General features: G+C 43.5%; 1 protein-coding gene across 1 annotated transcript; it reads left to right on the plus strand.

Annotated features, from left to right (window-relative positions):
- Positions 1-1,377: 1,377 nt before the first annotated feature.
- Positions 1,378-20,337, plus strand: LOC132321710 (transcription factor E2F3-like). The gene is made up of 8 exons (XM_059835154.1): positions 1,378-1,407; positions 1,769-1,789; positions 9,066-9,177; positions 11,469-11,670; positions 12,247-12,405; positions 16,388-16,502; positions 18,887-19,022; positions 19,739-20,337. Exons 1-8 carry the CDS (start codon positions 1,378-1,380, stop codon positions 20,095-20,097), a joined length of 1,134 nt encoding a protein of 377 aa, XP_059691137.1. The 3' UTR covers positions 20,098-20,337.
- The last annotated feature ends 386 nt before the right edge of the window (positions 20,338-20,723 follow it).

A 20,723-nucleotide genomic window follows, 5' to 3' on the forward strand; every position in this document is an offset into this window, starting at 1 on the left:
GCCATTCTCCATTGTGCTGGTTTTGGCTGGGGTAGCGTTAGTTTTCTTCTTAGTAGCTAGTATGGGGCTGTGTTTTGGATTTGTGCTGGAAACAGTGTTGATAAAGCAGGGATGTTTTAGTTACTGCTAAGCAGTGCTTACACAGAGTCAGGGGCTTTTCTGCTTCTCACACCGCCCCACCAGCAAGTAGGCTGGGGGTGCACAAAAAGTTGGGAGGCGACACAGCTGGGACAGCTGACCCCAACTGACCAAAGGGATATTCCATACCATAGGACGTCATGCTCAGCATATAAAGCTGGGGGAAGAAGAAGGAAGGGGGGGACGTGCGGGGTGATGGCATTTGTCTTCCCAAGTAGCCGTTACGCGTGATGGAGCCCTGCTTTCCTGGAGACGGCTGAACACCTGCCTGCCGGTGGGAAGTAGTGAACGCATTCCTTGTTTTGCTTTGCTTGCCTGCGCAGCTTTTGCTTCACCTATTGAACTGTCTTTATCTCAAGCCGCGAGTTTTCTCACTTTTACCCTTCCAATTCTCTCCCCCATCCCACCTGGGGGGAGTGAGCGAGTGGCTGGGTGGTGCTTAGTTGCCAGCTGGGGTTAAACCACGACATCCATGGCTTTGGTAAATCCTGTATCAGCCTCATCTCCTCAGTCTACCTTCTAGAGCTGTATGGTGGAGCCTTGCTCCCATGCTGGAGTGCAGGGCAGTCACGGGAGGAAAGCAGGAGCCAGTCCCGTGCGTTGCATTTGCTGAGCGGGGCTAGGTCCCTGGAGGCTAGAGGGCATTGGCCGGTCCAGTTCCAGCAGGGCGATGTCGTTCCTCTGCGTGATGTTACTGTAGTGCTCGTGAACCAGTAGCTGCTTGATATTGCACACTTGGGCCTCAGGGCCCAGCTGAGGCAACCAGGTGTGACACGCGGAAACGAACTTCACAACTCACACAGTTATAAAGCAGGCACGTTTATTGCGGCGCCGGGTGCAAGGGGATTTCTCCACAAAGCTTGCACACAGGGTTAAAATCATGACAGGTATTTGAAACAGTTAGCAAAGTTAGTTACGCCTACTGGTGCTACCCGTAATTAACTATTGGTTAATACTTTTCTTACTTCATCTTAAAGTTACAGTTCTCTTTTAATTCACCACGCATGCTCAGAGAGTAGGGGGATAAATTGGGTCGGGGCTTCTCTAGCTAGGAGGTGTGTTTTTTAGTATTAAAATGAGATTATAATGAGACAAGTTAACTCTAGGGCACTATTTTGGCAGTCCATTCTATTTTTCTACGATTCGTCCTTGCGCTAATCATTATTGCTAGTTAGCAGAGAGTCAGTGAAGACAATCTTTATCAGCAGAGAGTCAGTGGAGACAGTCTTTATCTCTAATATGTCTACGTACTGGTGCAGTTGTTACAAAGTGTCTTCTCTACATTTTTCTTTCTTACTTTTAAACCTTGTTTCAACATAAGCGCTGCGCCTCTCACCCTCTGGGTGACAGTTATCCCCGGGTTCTTGTATTACTATCAAGTCTGCTAGCAATATTACCCTTAATTAGTAGCACTGTTGTAGTTAGTGAATTTATCAACGGCAATCTCGAATCTGTTTCTGTCGCTTTCAATAAAATAACTAATTTCAATTTTTGTGCATCTGCTCAGTGCAAGTCCTCTTGCTGGGGCTCTGATAAATGGGTCAGTGAAAGTCCTGGGACTCTGACAGACAAATTTCGAAACTGCATTCCTTTAACGCGACACCATAAGTCTCAATCTCCCTTTACTTAGGTTCCACCACTTAGACAGCAGGTGGTGGCATTTGTCACTTTTCTAATTAGGCCTTTTCACACATTCTCAAATCTATCCCATCTTCTTACAACCTGGAAAAGAAACAGAAATAGATAATATTTCAATTTTAACTTGATTATGCAATAATACAGCCTTTAAGAGTCCTGTTGAAATGGTTCTCTTCTTCTTGTTGTCAAACTCTGACAGAGGAGTTGGTTAACTCATGCATAGTAGATCCAGGACCTTTACAGTAGTTGAGACATGAGTTCAGTCTGTGTTCTGGTGTTATCATTATATCAATCCAGCAATGTAGTTAGGGCATAGATGATCACAGTTTAAGGTTTGGTAACTTCCCTTTCTGATAAGGTTTATCCAAAAGGGTTTGTCTTACAGCTAAATTGTTTAAATCTTTGGTATCAATCCCCTCTTTTGAAGTAGTTAGATTTTCTTACCACTTCCATATATTATTCCTGTAAAACATCACTACCTCTTGAAGTAACTTAGAAATTAAATTTATATTGAAGGTACAGCACTGAAGAAATCTTCAGGGTGAGTGTGGCGAATGTGCAAGGAATCCATCCCACAGAAGCTCCCTAGGCAACCTTGGATGTTGGCAACACCAGGGGAGTTTGGTGTGCTGACTCTAAGAGAAACTGCACGGAGGGTGGAGTGGAGTGGAGACACCGCCGCCAGGCTCTGGGATAAGACGGGAACTGGAAGGTCCTATGGAACTGACAAGCCGCATATTTCCTACCCTGAGCTGCATATTTACCACCCCGAGCCAACAGTCTGTCATTTTTTGTCAAAATACTATCTTTGGGTGAACTTTGCTCATTATAATCTCATTATAATACCAAAACACCACACCTCCATCCCAAAGCTACCCACCTCCCAGGTGCGACCACCCCTCGCTGAGCTTGCGCTCTGGATTTTTCTCAGTCTATACCTTTAAAAGCAGAACGAGAAACTTTTACACCAATTGCAAGAGAGGTATGTATGACTAGAGTCACTCAAGCTCCACCTGTAAGGACAGATAATATAAAAATGGCTTAAGAGAGGAGGGATGCCAGGGAAGATACCAGGCAGACCGCCTCTGACACCTGGGATCAGAGCCTCTCTTCCCCCCCACAGGGACGCCTTTGGGTAAGGTTCGAACACTTGGTTACACCGAGTGCTTCCCCGGGCAACTTAGAAGTCTCTATAGAGTTGCTTTATAACTTAACGCGTTTGTCGCCAGGCTATAGTGCTCATATTCTTGGTATTTGCACATGCTTTGCAGGCAGTAATTTTATCACCGGCAGCCCAAAAGAACTTGTGTATCTGTTGCTTCAATAAACTGCACTATTCGTTAATCTAGCCGTGACAGTTCTCACTGAATGCCACCAAATCCCTTAAGTGTGGCCGTGCTAGTTCATGGAACGCGACTAGACTGAAAGTGTATGGTGTTACGAGTGTATGCGTAATCGTGAGAGTTCAACACATTGAACGCGACCGGACTTGTAACACAAAGAGTAGGGCATCACTCAGAATCTAAGCCTAGCTGCCCCCAGCCCCTCTGATACCTGAGGACAAGCTGGAACGCACGGGGGGTTATTTTCTGCCAAATCGCCTTGCCCTTTAATGCAACGCCTCTTTGTCTACACTTGTTGTCTTTGTCCAAATAGTAGGAAACATTAGGCCCTTTAAAGGCTCCTGTGATGTTATCATATTCCTCTAGTAAAGATGAGTTTATTGGTATAATACCCCATGGGATGGGATGACTAGGTGAATGAGAGACTGAGATACATGCTGTGACACCGGTAAGATGAGGCATTCTGCCAAACCCTTGTATCAAAGTTAGAATTGGGACCTCTTCGTCTTTATAGACCTCTGCGCTTCCTGACATCGCTGCAAGAGATATAACCCACAACTTCATGATTCCCGAGTTAATTTTAAACGTTAAGGTCCCTCTTGTTTGACAGTCCATTTTGGTGATGTGGCTGCCTTGATCCTGCTGTAATGTATCAACGGAGTAAGTCCTTCAAGCTTGACAGCAGTATAGGTGGTGAGTAAAATCTGGAGAGGTCCTTTCCACTTCTCTTTCAACGGCTCTTCTCTTTTCTCGTCTGATCATGTCCTCAGATACACCCAGGCTCCAGGTTGGTATTGACACACAGGCACGTCCAGAGGCAGTGGTGCGCTCACAGTGACACACCTGTGGAGAAAGAACAGAAACTTTCCCAGAGAGATAACATATTCTTTCAGGTAATGTTTCCCTACGATTTCAGGATTAACTCCTGTTTCTGTCCCCTGACGAGGTTTACTGTATATGATCTCAAAAGGACTAACCTTTGCTTTAGTTCTAAGCTGGATATGCATACGTGTTGTAAATACTCTGATTTTTTTAAAGTAATCAAAATATGATCATATAGAAAATTTAAATTTGATTAATAAATAAAATAATAAAATACAAATGCATAAGTTAGGATTCTTAAGTTAGAAACAATAACCATAGGAACCTCACCAGGGAGTCGCTGTTCCATACTAAGGAACTAACAGTAATGAGATGGAACGATGAAGAATCGAATAGAAAAGTCTTGTTTGAGTCCCGTGACAATGTGACCTGATATGCACCAGTGATGCTGCTTGGAAAATTCCTTAGCTTTCCCATCTTGATTCAAATATCAAGAATGCCAATCAATAGCTATTAATAGAAATAACCATTGATTAATTTAAGTATGGATATTGATAGAATAGTATAATCCAGAGACCGATTACTAAAAATTACATTATATATTCTGTATGAAGGTAACCAGGTATGATTTATCTGTGATTCAATCAGAAACTAACTGTTGAACAATGTAGCATTGTGAATAGGTAGAATTTGCTTGTCAAGAGAATGATAAGTTGTAGGCCTGGTCAGTAAACCGAGGAAAACTTAAGAAGATTCCAAGAATAGAATTTTGCAACCAAGCTAAGCATGCACAAAGATTGGGTTCAACTAGAGGACACCATGAGGAAGGCTATGGACGACCACCAGAGGACCTTAGACGACCACCTGTGTACCTGAAGGCGCATGCGTCACGAGCATTTACACATACTAATGAGTTCTCGGAAATTGTATGAATATGTTAATTGTTTCTTGGAAATATGATGAATATGTATACTTTGATTGTATACAACTTTTGTAGCAGAGAAACTAAGCACGCACACTAGGTGGAGCGATCCCCTGGGCGTCCAGTGCTGCAATAAAGAAGTGCCTGCTCACCTACATACACTGTGTAGATGAGTTTTTATATTACAGATTTGTAACATCCGTAGCAAAGCTAAGGGTAAAGAATCTGTCCACTTGGCAAATTTTACTTATCTGTCTTTTTAGGCTTTGATTCATTCCTTCTACTTTCCCACTTGACTGAGGTCTGAAAAAGTTTCTAACATTACTAAAAGATACCGGTATCCATTTTGCTGCGGTAGTTCGGAAAAGTCTATTTGCCAGTAGTCTGTTCAACACATTGAACACGACCGGACTTGTAACACAAAGAGTAGGGCATCACTCGGAATCTAAGCCTAGCTGCCCCCAGCCCCTCTGATACCTGAGGACAAGCTGGAACGCACGGGGGTTTATTTTCTTCCAAATCGCCTTGCCCTTTAATGCGACACCAGGTTGTAAGAAGATGGGATAAATTGGAGAATGTGTGACAAGGCCCAGTTAGAAAAGTGACAAATGCCACCACCTGCTGTCTAAGTGGTGAACCTAAGTAAAGGGAGATTGAGGCTTATGGGAATTATAAAGTATATCCAGAAGTCTCAAAGGGGGGAAATGTTAGAGAACATCTTGAAACACAAGGTCAAAAACAAGTGAATGGAAAGAATGGAAAGAAGATACTTCCTAACGAATACACCTGGTATTTAGACATATTATCCTTATCCTAGTAGGTTCTATTTTCCTATAGACACAAGTGTTCTTATGAAGATATTCTTGTGGATTTGCCTCTGATGTTAATTGTGGTAGCTACCTGGGTTTCGGGGTTTTTTTTTGTTTTTTTTTTTTAGAAGGGGCTTGAACCTAAAAGAGCATAACTACATAGGAGTCGAGGGGCCCCTGGTTTTAGTGGTCTGCACTGCACAGTGGATCCATAGTTGTATTTAGACCAGCAGTTGTTTGTAGTATTGAAAGAGAAAATGAACTCAAAACAGTTGATGCCAAACATTTTAGGTCTCGGCCAAGGGGTTAGTAAGGTGTCTGGTCCGGATCAATAGGATGCTTTCCTGTTACTTTTACGGCTCTTGCTGGAGGTAGAGATTTGTGGCTTCACTGTCTCAGTGCCCCATGTGCTTTCTGATCCTTTCACAATCCCCCTGAGGAACCTGACTTCCAGTTATTGCACTCAAGTTTCATGTTGCTGAGTTCTTAGTCCCTACGCTTTCTATCTTTCCCTATCGTTGGGACGCTTTGTGCTGGTGTCCTTTGGCTTGCTAGTTCTTAGCAGGTCCCACGTACCGTGTCAGAGATTCTGCATGCTATGCTTGATCAAACAATGTAAGTCAAGACAATACAAAATTTGTACATATACTGCAAATAATTAATATAGTCCTGCAGCAGAAATAAGTTAGGCAAATCAAGATTTTTTTTTTTTAAAAGGGTTACCGATTCTGCTGATTGCTGAACACAGATCTTGAGACTTCTCAATGGAAGCCTGATATCAGAAAGCACTATGAACAATGTTGGAGTTGGGAGGGAGAAACTGTGAGTCAGCCAGGATCTCCAGTGCAAAGAAAAAGGCACTAGAAAATCTTTGGTCTGTAAGTCGGGGAAGAAGAAATTGAGAGAATATGCCACTTCAATCCTGCATCTTGTTATGAAGTTTGTAAAACAGGAAGGGGAAGAAGGCACTTGCTGAGTGACCTGTAGCATCTGGCCAGAAATTAAACATCCCCGGGGGTTTGCTAAAATCGCCTCTCGGTAACTTCACCAAGCTCTTTCAAACTCTTCTAAAATATTTTGCCCTGTATCTCTCTCTCAGGTTTTCCATATGCTTTGTGCCCTACAAAATAACTATCCTGTAGTGCTGTCTCTGCCGTTCGGTATTTTTGCAGAAGGCGCTCGCTAGTCGGGCGCTGCCCGTAGCTACGGCGTGCCGGTGAGACCGGCGAGAGCGGGTTGTTTGTAACAGCCCGACACACTCGGACAGGCTTGGGCAGCTGCGCGCAGCTGAAGGGCGCTGCTTGTCTTCTCTCACTACCAAACCTGATTATTTGAAGTTCACGGGAGAAAGTTGTAAGTGTTTAACGACAAAAGCAGGGGTGAAATACCGTTGGGTTGTGTCTTGCAAACAAGTTGAGACAAAAAGTGTTGATGCGTAGTCCAAACCGGAGTTTCTCTTCTGATGGAGAGAGCCGCTGCAAATCTCTGGATTTTAAGTCTTTAGCATTTCCCCTCCTTCTCACACCTGGTTTTGAGATTCTCTTTTATCTTTAATTGTATCCCTTTGGCCTAGTCTTCCCATGCCCTGGATTGTTCCCTTTTCACCCCTCCTGCCTTTGCTCTTACAGTGCTCAGGGTGGAAAAACACTTACTTTAAAAAAAGTGTGAAATGTATTTCTCCGTCTGGAATAGCTGTAATCGTAATTTAATCCAATTACATTGGCTAAACATATTAGCTGGACGTTTTTGTTAACAGCCGACCTTTTTAAAATCTGTGTCCTTGGATGGCGGAGCCGATGCCGCGGGGAGCGGAGCAGAGGTGTTGTGCGCCGTGAGAAGCTGCCACCCATGTGCTGCCCGGAGCCCGGTGCCTGCGCTGGTTAGAAGGATGCAGTTAGTTCAGTTTTGCTCTGTCACCGAGGAATTAGTGCCTTGCCCCTTCGCACAAAATATAGAGAAGAGTGGCTTGAGCACTCTGTACATGCTATTACACCGAGGGCTTGTACACGTTTCATGTGCTTTAACTTGCCTTTTAATAAGTTTGAGGTTTGCAAACGGAGTCCAGTACAAAGATGTTAGCGAGCTATCCATAAATAACGCATATAAATTAATTTATTTAGAGCCTTCTCTTGGTCACAGACCCTAAGTAAAACACACAAGCTAAATCCACAATATGGAAATATCTGTCTACAACTCCATGGCGGAATGTATTATTTTATCTTGGCTCACTGAGGAGCTGAATATGATCCAACCCTTTGGGGCAAGTCTAAAGAGCAAGCAAATAAAATACTCTGAATTATTCTACCTAATTGAATAAACAACATTCTTGGGAAACAGTTATTTGGCTAAACTTCATTAGACATAAAACTTCTTTTTCTTCTTTTTCCTGTGTCTTCCCAGGTAATGTCCTTCCTATTGTTAGGATAGGTTTAGTTTCAGTAACCCGAGTAGCACGGCAGGGTATAGAATTGTTTCCAAAGATAGTAGATTGTGTTTCTGTCTAGGAACAAAATTCATATTGGTGGTGGTTTTGGTTGCAGTTTGTGTGTTGCACAGTTTAACAGTGTCATCCATGATTTTTATTATTCAAGGTGTACACAGCTTTCCATTTAGCTGAATGCAACATTTAGCTGATTTTCAGGCATCATCTTTCTGATACTACTTTTGCTCCGCCTTGCTTTTATGTAGGCAGCTTTAATGCAAACGTGCTAGTTAATATGAAATAAATGGAGTGGTTGTGCTTTCAATGAGGACAAGAATTCTTGACGAGCAGAGGAGAACAGTTGTCCAATGCTGCTCTTGATGTTACGTCTCATATGTTGTTGATGGAAAGCTTACAGTAATGGAAGTTACTCGTCCTCTCAAAGCCATCCTTTCAAGTTACATTTTTCCTTCCCCTTGCACTTATACTACCTGTGCCCAAACTTCAATGGACGTAAGGAGTTTTTCAGAAGAAATGTAGGTTTCCGGGTGCATACCTGTGTGCTTGAGCGTTTGTCTTTGGTTTTCTTAACCGAAACGTTCTCAACTCAAGTGGAGGTAGACATTTTTCATATGTATTTGAAAAGGTCCAGACTGGACTGAAGCAGGTCATACAACTGTCACTCAGCTTTTCAAATTAAAAAAAATTGCTAAATTTTCCAAACAAAACCATCAACCTAGCCTCTGAGAGTGAAACATTGAAGCCTGCCTTTGGGTTCCCATAAATATTCAGATTCCCTTGTGATGAATATGGGGTATGAACCTGTACTGATACAGAACTTTGCTGCGAAAAGTTCACTGCTGTCCGCCTTTCCTGTAACCCCAATATTGTCTTTGGTGAAGCGAAATACACTTCTTAACAACCCATCAATTTAAAAAAAATTACTATTTGTTTGGGTTTTTTTTTAACAGGCGAAACGAAGGCTGGAGCTAGGAGAAAGTGGCCACCAGTATCTGGCTGAAGGACTAAAGACTCCAAAGGGGAAAGGAAGAGCTGCGACAAGAAGTCCAGATAGTCCAACAAGTAAGGGAACTGGTAACACGCTGTATGGCACAGAGTTTTTGATTTTACTAGCTTGAGATCAGTGTGAACCAGCACGACAGGCTGCGTTACCTAGCTAAAGACGCGTGTTTATTACTGTCCTCGCCCGGATGTGTGTGCAACATCCTCGCCCCCGCAGCCAGCAGCACGCAACGGGTTTGCGGCGTGCGTCGATCGGTTGGTGCAGAGCCGCTGAGAGGCCGCAGAGGCTCCTGGCTGCCAGCTCTGTCCCTCCGCCCGCCGGGCAGCCTGCAGCCTCGCCATCCAGGGCCTCCTCTTCACCCAAGGACACGAAGCGGGGGATGCTTAGGAGAGGTAGATGCTGAGGAATCAAGATACTGCGACGGGCTCAAACGCACAGTTATTAGGCAGGGCTAATCGGGCCAGCCGCCTCCTTCGTCGCTGGAGTTACAGCAGCTGATGGGCAGGGCTTATTCCCCCAGGCAGGGATTTGCAAAGAGCGGTAGCTGTGCCCCAGCAGCATTGCACGCTGCCTGCTTTTTGTGAGCTGCCTTCTCTCCCTGCGGTACGACTAGATTATTACTGCCGCTGCTTAGTTGCTGCAAGTCTTCATTTTTGCACGCCTGCGTTGCCTCGGGCAGTAGGTTTCTTGCAACAGGCGCTGGGGGTGTAGCCTTGCCATCTTGTTTGGGGGATTTCAGCAGGAGAGTTAGGCTTGCAGAGGGAGGGGAATGGGGAAAGAGGAGGACTGGGGCAGCAGTGGTAGTGATGGGAGAGCAAGAGGTGTGGAGGGGTACTTGTCCCTCCTCACCAGTCTAAGTCTTGTTTCTGCTGAGGCAGATGGGAAAAGTGAAATTAGCTGGAGACGAACTTAATGCGGACAAGTTAAACAAGCACAGTTGTCTTCATTAAACTAAACTTCGTTAAGCTAAATGAAGTCCGTTTTAAATCGAAGTGCGTTCTCGCAGAAGTTCAGTACCATTCGGTGCATAGGATGCTGCTGCAGTGTTGCTAAGGCCGTACAGAGAACCCCCTTGCTGCATGACCAGGAGCACATCCCTGTTTAGCTGGGGGTCAAGTAGCCTCTTGCCCTTCTCACTCTGACCCTCTCATTCTTTTCCAAACCCCAAATTAAAACAAACAAACAAAAATCATGCTGGTCTAAATCCAGAATGTCGCCTAACTGATACGAATTTTCCTCCAGTTCCCCATGCAGACAAGCCCTGAAGCTACCAAAGAATGAGATACAGCAGGTTCTCTTTGCAAAGAGGCAATGAATTGGTTTTCACTGAAAAGCCATCATATCCTTCAAAATGTTTCAGGGTAGCCTAAAGGTTCACTTTTGGGTAGGATTTCAGTTTTGACTGACTTCTGCAATCAAGTGGGGGACCTGAACCTTGAAAACATGAAAATGACCACCAGATCAGCCTAAGATCCATCCTGCGTAATACTTGAAGCAAATGAAAGGTTTGAGATGTACCAGCCCAGCAGACTTCTAATGGCTGGCTCATTTCCCTTGACACAAAGTCCTCAAACATTTAGAATTAGAAATTATTCTCATCTCCATATTTAAACTCTTAAAAGCTCATCTATTGCTACATTTGTGCGTGAAAAGAGCGCGTTGTCTAGTAAGATCCAAGCCGTTTGCTGACTTCTAATTTAAAAGAAGTGGATCCCCTTGCCCAGTTTGAGCATTGTTTGGTTATGGGGAAATGATGATTATAAATTGTGTCTTGCGTCAATCTCCTCTAATTCACTTGAGTTTTCTGTACGCCGTGCCGTGGAGTCTGGCGCTGATGGAATCTGTCGTTGTGTTCACCCACTGAAGTACACCCAAGTCCTGCTTAATTGCATGTGAAACACTTGTTTTACAAGAGGGGAAAATCAAACCCTGATGAAAGCTGGCTATCAGCCTGATGGAGGAGAGTCATAGGGGAATTTTTGGTATTGCTGCCAGAACAAATAGATACTAAAAATACTCTTAAGAATTCACATAGTGAAAACCTAAGTAGAATATTGCATATATGTATCCATCAGACTAATGGAAAGATTTGCATTTAAAAAAATGTATGTATTTGCTCATGTACCTGTGACTTTTGGAAAAGTGCAGCTTGAAATACAAATAAATACCCAGTGGTAAGTTGTGTCTTAATGCAGAGGTTTGAGAGATTTCTGTAGTAAAAATGAAAGAAATATCTGTAATATGTATCCTTTCATTTCTGGATGCTGCTTTCGGAACCAAAATGAGAGAACTGATTTATCTGTTTTGGTTTTTTTTCTCTTTTCTTGCCAAGCTCCAAAATCTCCTTCAGAAAAGACTTGGTATGATACATCACTTGCCCTTCTAACAAAGAAGTTCATTCAGTTGCTGAGCCAATCTCCTGATGGGGTCTTAGATTTGAACAGAGCGGCAGAGGTCCTCAAGGTGCAAAAAAGGAGGATTTACGATATCACCAATGGACTGGAAGGCATCCATCTCATTAAGAAAAAATCCAAAACCAACATACAATGGATGTGAGTATTCATTATCCTTTTCCTTTCCTGCTGGCTGATTTCACTGTCACAGAGCAGCAGTATTTTTCTTCTCCCACCTTCCATTCTAACACTTTGCTCCAAGCAATCATCCAAAATGCCTTCTATCAGGATAAAGCTTTCTTTTTCTGTTAGACAGGTTTTCAGTGTATAAACAGCATTTGTCAGGGAAACTAGAAAGCAGCATTTTGTCTGAATACTGCATTAAGTCATTTGCTTTTGCAGGCGGCGTATGTTCTAGGTACACATCTCTACCTACTGCCATCCTCAGCCTTTTTCAGGGTGTGGTTAGAGGAGAGGTGAGTTAGAAGCAAGATTTTGGAAGAGCTTAGAAATATTTGGCTTTTCCCTCTTGGTGGTAATTCCAAAATGTGTTGGCATGATAAAAAGATGCTTTTTCTGGGAAGCGTAGTTGATGTTGACTCACTATGGGCAGGTTTAGGGAGAAGGAGATGAGGACTTGATCTGCACTGTAAAAGGCTGCCTCTTCCCTTTGCCATAGCACAGGGTCAAGTTTTACAAATGCTGAAAGGGCGTCTTCCCCCTCTGTATCCGTAGGGGCTGCCGTCTGTCGGAGGATGGTGGCATGCTGGCCCAGTGTCAAGGCCTCACGAAGGAGGTGACCGAACTGACTCAGGAAGAGAAGAAACTGGATGAGCTGATCCAAAGCTGCACCCTGGACCTCAAGCTGCTAACAGAGGACTCGGGGAATCAGAGATATCCTTTTTTTCGAAACCTCAGCGGTGGTCAGTCTTGCTGTGCTCTGTAACACAAAGAGAATTCCACTAAGTAATATGATATGAAGCATCAGAAATTTCCAGAAGTTGGATAATGGGTTTTAATGTAGTTCTATATAAAAGTTACTTAAGCCACTTGCACCTGTAATGCTTCTGGAATGTCAAAAAAAAAAAAAAAAAATTGAGAAAAAGGTGGTGTATGAAGGAGCCCATTAACATCCATGGTCACATAGAGCAGAACCAAGAATTTAGCTGATTAATGAGTGACAACATCCAAAACCTGTGCTCTTTCGATTCTTTTGAGCCCAGAGCAAACCCCATTTTTATGTGTGCAGAAATTATAAAGGCCTGCAGACAAAGTCTTTGCTAAGGTAACGAAGACTTGTGTGTGTGTGTACTCCTTACTTAATATTTTTTTTATTTTTACATTAAACTGCTGCGTATATAAATTCCAGACACAGAGAGGAAAATAAAGTTGGGAGTCAGTTTAGTCTGAAACTTGCAACAAATTTTTAGATTCCTCTGGTTAGAGAATCTATAGTGGAATATCACAGATAAAGGTTTTATGAGCTCTCAAAATGTCTATTTCAGACTTAATTATTTAATGGAATAGCAATGCTCAATTGCATAAGGTTCATAAGGTTTCTGGTCTTTTGGCTGCTAATACCCCTTGTAAGTAACCAGTTCTCATTTTCACTAGATTTCCCACCTGCTGGCAACAGAAGAGAGCATTTTATTAAATGCTGAAAATGCTGAAAACTTTTATTACTTTTAATAGTCAGTAGTTTTTAAAGAGCATCTAATAAGGTGGACGTATTCTCTGTTTTGAAGGATAGGAAATAACTACAGGAGCGTCAGTAAAAAGTAATGTGAACGATGTAAATACTGTCTTTTGGTTGTGCTTGCATCTCAAAATGCGTATGAAAGCAAGACCACCGAGTGGCATAGGGAGTAGGGTCAGCACTGCCTTCATCCACAAGAGATTTAGAGCAAAGCAAAACCGAGCATTATACTTCTCTGTTTTTCTAGCGCTGTTTGCGGTGGTAGAGATCCCTGCCCTGCAGTTGATGGCTCCCTTGGGGATGGGCGAGGAGGGATCAGCATTAGCAGCGTCTTGGCCTCGTGCTTTTGGATGTAGGAGAGCGTATTCCCCAAATCCTTCTGTGGCTCTAAGGTTACTGATAATACTAGTGGTTATTGAGGAAGGAATGTGGATGTGTGACACCTGGGGACGAATCTGAGCGCATCCCAGTATGGTCGTTCGCTCGCCTCACTGAGGTCTGACGTGAGGTGACCTGCTGAAGACTCAGGGAGCTGGGAAGCCTCTTCCTTTGCTCCATCTCTGAAGGCGAAGTTTCTGCTTTTGAAAATGTTTTTCTTTTCCCTTGTGATTAGATAGTGCCAAAACAGCGTTTCTGCCCTGACTGTGTGCTTCCTCCTCCTCCTCCTAAATAGAATCAGACAGTAACTGATCGCTACCTTGAATGTTTTGGGATATGCCCAGCTTTGAGCTACAGCAATGAAGATTGTCGTTCTATTTGAAAACCATGCAACCCTTTCCGTTGTTCATACAGTGGCAGCCACTGTTGCTGTAATTTGTACTCTGCCTTTGCAAACCTTAGTAAACCTTACTAAAGGAGTGGTAGAAGCCTCAGTAAAAGCCATTTGCCTGAGAGCTGACCTGTCGTTTAGCCCCCTGACCTGTTGCTTTGCGTTTGGTCCAAGTCAGGTGTGAGAGGCTTGCCAATGTGACACCCATCTACAAGAAGGGCCGGAAGGAGGATCCGGGGAGCTACAGGCCTGTCAGCATGACCTCGGTGCCGGGGAAGATTATGGAGACGTTCATCCTGAGGGCGCTCACAGGGCACGTGCAGGACAAGCAAGGGATCAGGCCCAGCCAGCACGGGTTCATGAGAGGCAGGTCCTGCTTGGCCAACCTGATCTCCTTCTATGACCAGGTGACCCGCCTCGTGGATGAGGGAAAGGCTGTCGATGTTGTCTACCTGGACTTCAGTAAAGCCTTCGACACTGTCTCCCACAGTATTCTCCTGGAGAAGCAGGCAAGTCATGGCTCAGACAGGTGCACTCTTCGCTGGGTAAAAAACTGGCTGGATGGCCAAGCCCAGAATGTCGTGGTGAATGGAGCGAAATCCAGTTGGCAGCTGGTCACAAGCGGAGTGCCCCAGGGCTCAGTTTTGGGACCGGTCTTGTCTAATATCTTTATCGATGATCTGGACGAGGGGACTGAGTGCTCCCTCAGCAAGTTTGCAGACGACACCAAGTTGGGAGGGAGTGTTGATCTGCTGGAGGGTAGGAAGGCTCTGCAGAGGGATCTGGACAGGCTGGATCGATGGGCCGAGGCCAATTGTATGAGGTTCAACAAGGCCAAGTGACAGGTCCTGCACTTGGGTCACAACAACCCCATGCAATGCTACAGGTATCAGAAATGGTGTGGCCAGCAGGAGTAGGGAGGTGATCGTGCCCCTGGACTCGGCGCTGGTGAGGCCGCACCTCGAATGCTGTGTTCAGTTTTGGGCCCCTCACTACAAGAAGGACATTGAGGTGCTGGAGCATGTCCAGAGAAGGGTGACGATGCTGGTGAGGGTTCGGGAGCACAAGTCTTGTGAGGAGCGGCTGAGGGAGCTGGGGTTGTTCAGTCTGGAGAAGACGAGGCTCAGGGGAGACCTTATCGCTCTTTAAAAACTACCTGAAAGGGGGTTGCAGTGAGGTGGGTGTTGGTCTCTTCGCCCAAGTGACTAGCGACAGGACAAGAGGAAATGGCCTCAAGTTGCACCAGGGAAGGTTTAGGCTGGATATTACGAAAAATTTCTTTACTTAGAGAGTGCAGTAGCACTGGAACAGGCTGCCCAGGGAGGTGGTGGAGTCACCATCACTGGAGGGGTTCAAGGAACGTGTGGACGTGGCATTGCGGGACATGGTTTAGTGGGCATGGTGGTGTTGGGGTGATGGTTGGACTTGATGATCTTACAGGTCTTTTCCAACCTTAATGATTCTGTGATTTTGTGATTCTGTGAGATGTATTGGCGTTTTGAGCTTGGGCAGTTTGTCTTACTGTATGGTAACAGCAGACATTTACCAAAATTGTTCACATTTACACCCCCCGAAGGTAGAATAATAAATTAGGCTCTTTATTTCTATGGCATAAATACTGTGCTAGATACCTCATGGATGACGAAACCAAAGACCTGGAAGCGCTTGCCTGTGATCGCGGCCGTTTCACAGTTTGCGACCAAAAGCTCTGTGACACCTCGGTTACGCAGGTCAGTAAGTGAGGCACCACCGTGCCAAAACCCACCAAAACGCTCACGTTGATTTGGACAAATTCATGTTGAACAGCAGAATGTTCAGATTCATTCCGTGCTTATGCAGAAACCAACTTTCTGCACTGTCAAGTTGTTCAAAGTAGTTGTTTAAGTAGTTTTTTGAAATAATTTCATATAATACAAATGAATAAATAAATATCTGAATATATAAATGTTTACCAAAAAAGCCTCAAATGAAAATGGACATTATCATTTTATCGATGACTTCAAAAATATATTGTGTATGCGCATCTGTAAATTCCTTTACATTTTTCCTGTGATATCCAGTTCTCTGCCATTTCACAGCAAGCGTGTAAAAAAATTTTGCTTCGCACAGTCTGCGAGTAATTGCGGGTTGTTGAGCTTTAGCTTAAGTAGCTTTACGCGTGGAAAGGAGAAGAGAGAGGACTCGGCATGGAGAATCCCTTTTGTCACTCAGTAGTGGCCCCAGCTGTTAGATCAAAGGGAAATTCTCACACCGTTTCACTGCAATTGTGATTCCAGTGTAGAGAACAGAAAACTTTGGGCTGAAAGCAACGTAGCCATGAGAAAATGGAAGAATAATTGAAAGAATTATGCCTCTTCTAATAGTCTGAATATATTATCAACTGGGTTGGAAAATTCCTTAACCGTGATTACATTAGCTTATGTGACGTATCAAGATACTCGAAAAATTAGTGGCCTTAAAGACCAAACTGTTATAGTTGTGAAAGCTCCTCCAGAAACAAGACTTGAAGTGCCTGACCCAGTGGAGGTAAGGAGAACCTGGCTTTTCCTGCCAGGTTATAGATCATTTTTCTATAGATGGAGCAAGTGTGTTGAGTCTTACTGTGGTAACTGATGCCCAGGTTGGATTATAATTGGCATACAGTCCTATATTCATCTGTCTTATGAACTTTGGAAGTGTTTTTTTTTTAAAAAGGAAGGGGAATCTTAAAAACCGTTTTATACAAAGTGATCATTATTCGATCCTTTTCTCTCAATTCCAGCATTCCTTCAGAGGAATCCACACTATTTACAGGTTATTCTCTTTTGCCATACAAAAGTGATCTGTGTCCCTTTTCTGTTGCCCCTTGCTACTCAAGCCACAGTCTCTCTCTCTCTGAGTGCCAGCTTTTGTATATGAGATGTCTGGCTCTCATTCTTTCATCCTCACTCTCTTTCTTTTCCTTACCTCAGGCAGATGTCTAGGGTAGCTCAGCTGCTTCTCCCTTCCCTTAGCTGATGTCACAGTCGCAGAAAAAAATGCTTCAGGTGGCTTTTCTTTGAAGATATCCTCAGGGAGTAGCTTTACTTTTCTTCATTCCTCTCATGGTTTATGAACCACATGGTTCAGCTGCTCCTGGGATTTTCTCTCTTGGGGGCAAAAGTGCGCTGCTTTACAATTCCCGGTTGTTATGACAGACCCGAGTCTGTTGTGCAAAGGCGAATAATTTGCACGAGCCACTGCTTTAGAGATTCAAAAATGTACCTGATTTCTTCTCTCAGGGAGCAATGAGACATAGGGCTAAACCCCAGAAAGCCCCGTGCTGCCTTCATACCTCTGTGTTACTCCTGCATCCCTACCGCTGGGCTGGTTCCACCGCACCCAGGGCCGGCTGCTGCCGGGCAGGCAGGACCAGACTCTGGATTCCCTGTCGCTTCTTTCCCTAAGATTATTCTCTACTTGCTTAGGCCCATTATGGTTTCCATCCTTTTTTTCCCCTGCCTTTGTCCTTCATTTCCCCTTTGAACCTAGGTGCAGGTTTCGGAAGAATAAATCATTTTGCTGCAGTGAGGAAGGGATGTCTTTTATCAGTATCCATAAATCTATACTGTTATCGTTGCTTGCTTTCCTGTTTCTTTCCTCTAGGCATTACGCTTTGATTCTTTAATTCAGGGAAAACAGGCGGGTAGAGGGAGATGCACACAATCATTAAAACTAGCGCCTAGACCTCCCTTATCCCCTATACCCAACTTCCTCATTTAATTTTCAGCTTCAGGCAGTACAAGTCCTATTTCTTTCTCTCATTTGCAGTTACATCTCAGTGTCTTTTTTTGCACACCTCAGTCACTCAACAGTACCTTCCCCAACTCCTGCTCTTCCCATCTCCTTTTTTCTAATTATCTATAGCGTTGCCCTGAGTACTCTTCACTGTTTTCTGTGCCCTGGGGTATCCCTGTTCGGTTGTTGCTCTCTGTATTTGTAAATGCTGTCTCCTATGCTGAGTAACTGTCAGAACGCAAATAACACGAGGAATTTTTTGTCGAAGGGCACAATAAAATGTATTTGAAAGAAGTCTGCAAAGAGGTATATCATGCCCGTACTCCTGCTTTTTAAAACTATTAATGTAATACAGCTGGAGCAGGTTTATTTTTAACTGGAGTCATTTATGATTTTGTTTCATAAGACCACGAGCAACTTTGCAGATTTTCTGTCTATATATGTCATCTTCTTGTACTGCATCAGTGTGTGAAAGTTAAGAAGAGATTATTTCTTGAGATTAATTAGGAGTTCCTGTTATTCAGAAACACCATCAAAATTAGAGCTGCTGCCTTGAGGGGGCAGAAAGACTTACATCAACAAGTTTGGGTGAAGAAAATGGCATCTTTTTTCTTCTTTTGTTATTTGAAAAACTTCCCTGATAAACAGGGGGACTTACATACACCTACTTGAGATCAGTGGGAATTAGTGCTGAAGGTTTTTGGATGAGCGAGAAGGATGTTTTGGCATTGTTTAAAAGCAGAAACATTTACACAAATACATCCAATAATGTTGTTATGAATAGTAACAAAACCTGTGATTTGCATCCCATAGTCCCATGACATCAGAGCACTCCAGGTTATTATGGTTGTAGGAAAATGTTAGGAGTTCAATCCTTCATACCTCTCTGGTTATGATACAACACATAAAACGGTGGGCTTCTGCGGTGTCTCTCCTACAGACAGGGGGAAAAGCTTTTATGTTCTCTCCAGTCTACAAGAGACATCAGCCAAGCCTTTCACATCTTCAAAAAAATCCATGGGGGATTTCAGGTTCTTTTGATTTGTAAACAATGTATTCCACCACTCGCACCCCAACAAGAATTCACTCGGTGTCATCAATGTTCTGTCGTGTTCATTGGTGTAATACCTTACTGAGGTTTCTTTTGTTAGCAGCGTGCATTGATACGTTTCTCTAGTACTCAAGGACCTATTGAAGTTTACCTGTGCCCAGAGGAAAACGATGCCCTCAGTCCAATGAAAGCCTATAGTCAGGACCACAAGGGAAATATTTCCAAAACCATTTCCAAAGGTAAAAATATTTCTTTGTGATACTAATGGCCTTCCTTCGTGCTCTCATTCAAGATTTCATTTTAAACTTCAGATATCCAGCTCTGATTTTTTGGCTTTATTTTTCTAGGAAGCGAAAAGCTAAGGTACCCGTTTTCCACTCTGCCTGTCTGGTTGAGAGAGGGGGAAATATGTTTAAACAACTGATGCAGAAGAAAAATAAGTTTCATATTTGCATATCCGATGGAACTATGGGAACTAAGTTTGTGCAATACTGAAGAAACAAACAGTTTTGTTCCTTTTGCGTTTTCAAGACGGGAGCAGCAACGATTCGCCTCAACGCCAGAGGCAGAAATCTCTGTGTAAGGGTACATGCAGCTACGCAGTGTCACTGATGACGTCTGTTGCCTAGACAGTTTTCACTTTGACTATGAGTTGTACCGAAAAATGGGCATCTCTCACTACGCTTGATTTGGTTTTTTTCCCCCAGTAGTTGTTTGAACCTTGTAAAATAATTTTTTAGTAGAAAAGTCAGAGGGGATAGCAACACGCCTATTTTTGAGCAGCCCTTTGTAACATATCAAAAACAAGCTAGAAATTATATGGAGGCCATTTTTTGTTGAAATGATCCTTTATGAAAGGCCCTTTACACAGTGGTTACTTTGTTTGATCAGTGTCTAGTATTTCTAATGAGATTAAACAGGTCTTCTTTATTTTTTTCTCTCCCTCCTCTTCCAGAAGCGGCTTCTGCTAACTCAGGACAAGGTGACTGCTCAGTAAATAGGGCAACAATCTCTCCGTTGGCTTCTCCAGCCAACCTTCTCCAGCAGACCGAGGACCAAATTCCCCCAAACTTTGAAGGACCCTTTGTGAATTTGCTGCCTCCTCTGCTTCAGGAAGATTATTTGCTGAGCCTTGGGGATGAAGAAGGCATCAGTGACCTCTTTGATGCTTACGATTTAGAGAAGCTTCCTTCATTGGTGGATGAATTTCTAACAGCTGATTGTCTTAAACGCTGTCCGTATCTAAATCGTGGTTTTAACGGAATGAACAAACCTGCCATCATTCCGAGTTGTCCCCTACTTACTGTCAAATAGCATTATTAAATAAACTAGGCTCTCGAACAGTGCTGATCTTTTAATTAAGTACTCCCTGAAATACTATAAAGAACAAGGGAAGGCTTTTACAGCAAGGCCTTCTCCTTGCCCCTGAGCTCCAGTGCCTTGTGAGTCAGCAAGCGCAAGCAGGCGACCGTAAATGTTTTGTCTTCACACTCCCCCAGTCTCTGCTTCCCCTGACAAGGGGGCTTACGGAGGAGGGCTCAATGAACTGGTTTAGTCCTAAATAACAATTTTATAATAGTATTTCAGGTCGTGCCTTCTGCAGAGAATGCATGTCTTTTGAGTGTCACAACATGGATTGTCCCTGCAGTGAACGTAAAGATGAAGTAATGCAAAAGCGTGAAATGGGATTCTTCAGCTCCTTGTGGGAATGTTTAAATTGCTGTCATAATGCTCATTTTGAGCTCTGTATGTCTCATTCTGAGGTCAAATACTTATGTCCTTAAAAGCTTTTAATGAAAAAATACACTGTAAATGTAGTGTATATTGCAGCTATTGAAAAGTATAAAGTTCTGCCACTGCTCGTAGTAATCACAGATTTTTAAAAATGCTTGTGTGTGTGCGTGAAAGTAGATTTTGTTGGTTGTTTTTTTAAACTGGAA

Source organism: Gavia stellata, unplaced genomic scaffold, assembly GCF_030936135.1.
Source record: "Gavia stellata isolate bGavSte3 unplaced genomic scaffold, bGavSte3.hap2 HAP2_SCAFFOLD_44, whole genome shotgun sequence".
In the NCBI taxonomy this organism is placed as follows: domain Eukaryota; kingdom Metazoa; phylum Chordata; class Aves; order Gaviiformes; family Gaviidae; genus Gavia; species Gavia stellata.

What these genes read in the sequence shown, in the direction of transcription:
- LOC132321710 (XM_059835154.1), top strand. Translation starts at nt 1,378, where the DNA reads ATGTCTACGTACTGGTGCAGTTGTTACAAA. An exon ending in ACTGGTGCAGTTGTTACAAA is followed by an intron (nt 1,408 to 1,768) that starts GTGTCTTCTCTA and finishes CCCTTTACTTAG; the next exon opens with GTTCCACCACTTAGACAGCA. An exon ending in AAGTGCCTGACCCAGTGGAG is followed by an intron (nt 16,503 to 18,886) that starts GTAAGGAGAACC and finishes TTTTGTTAGCAG; the next exon opens with CGTGCATTGATACGTTTCTC.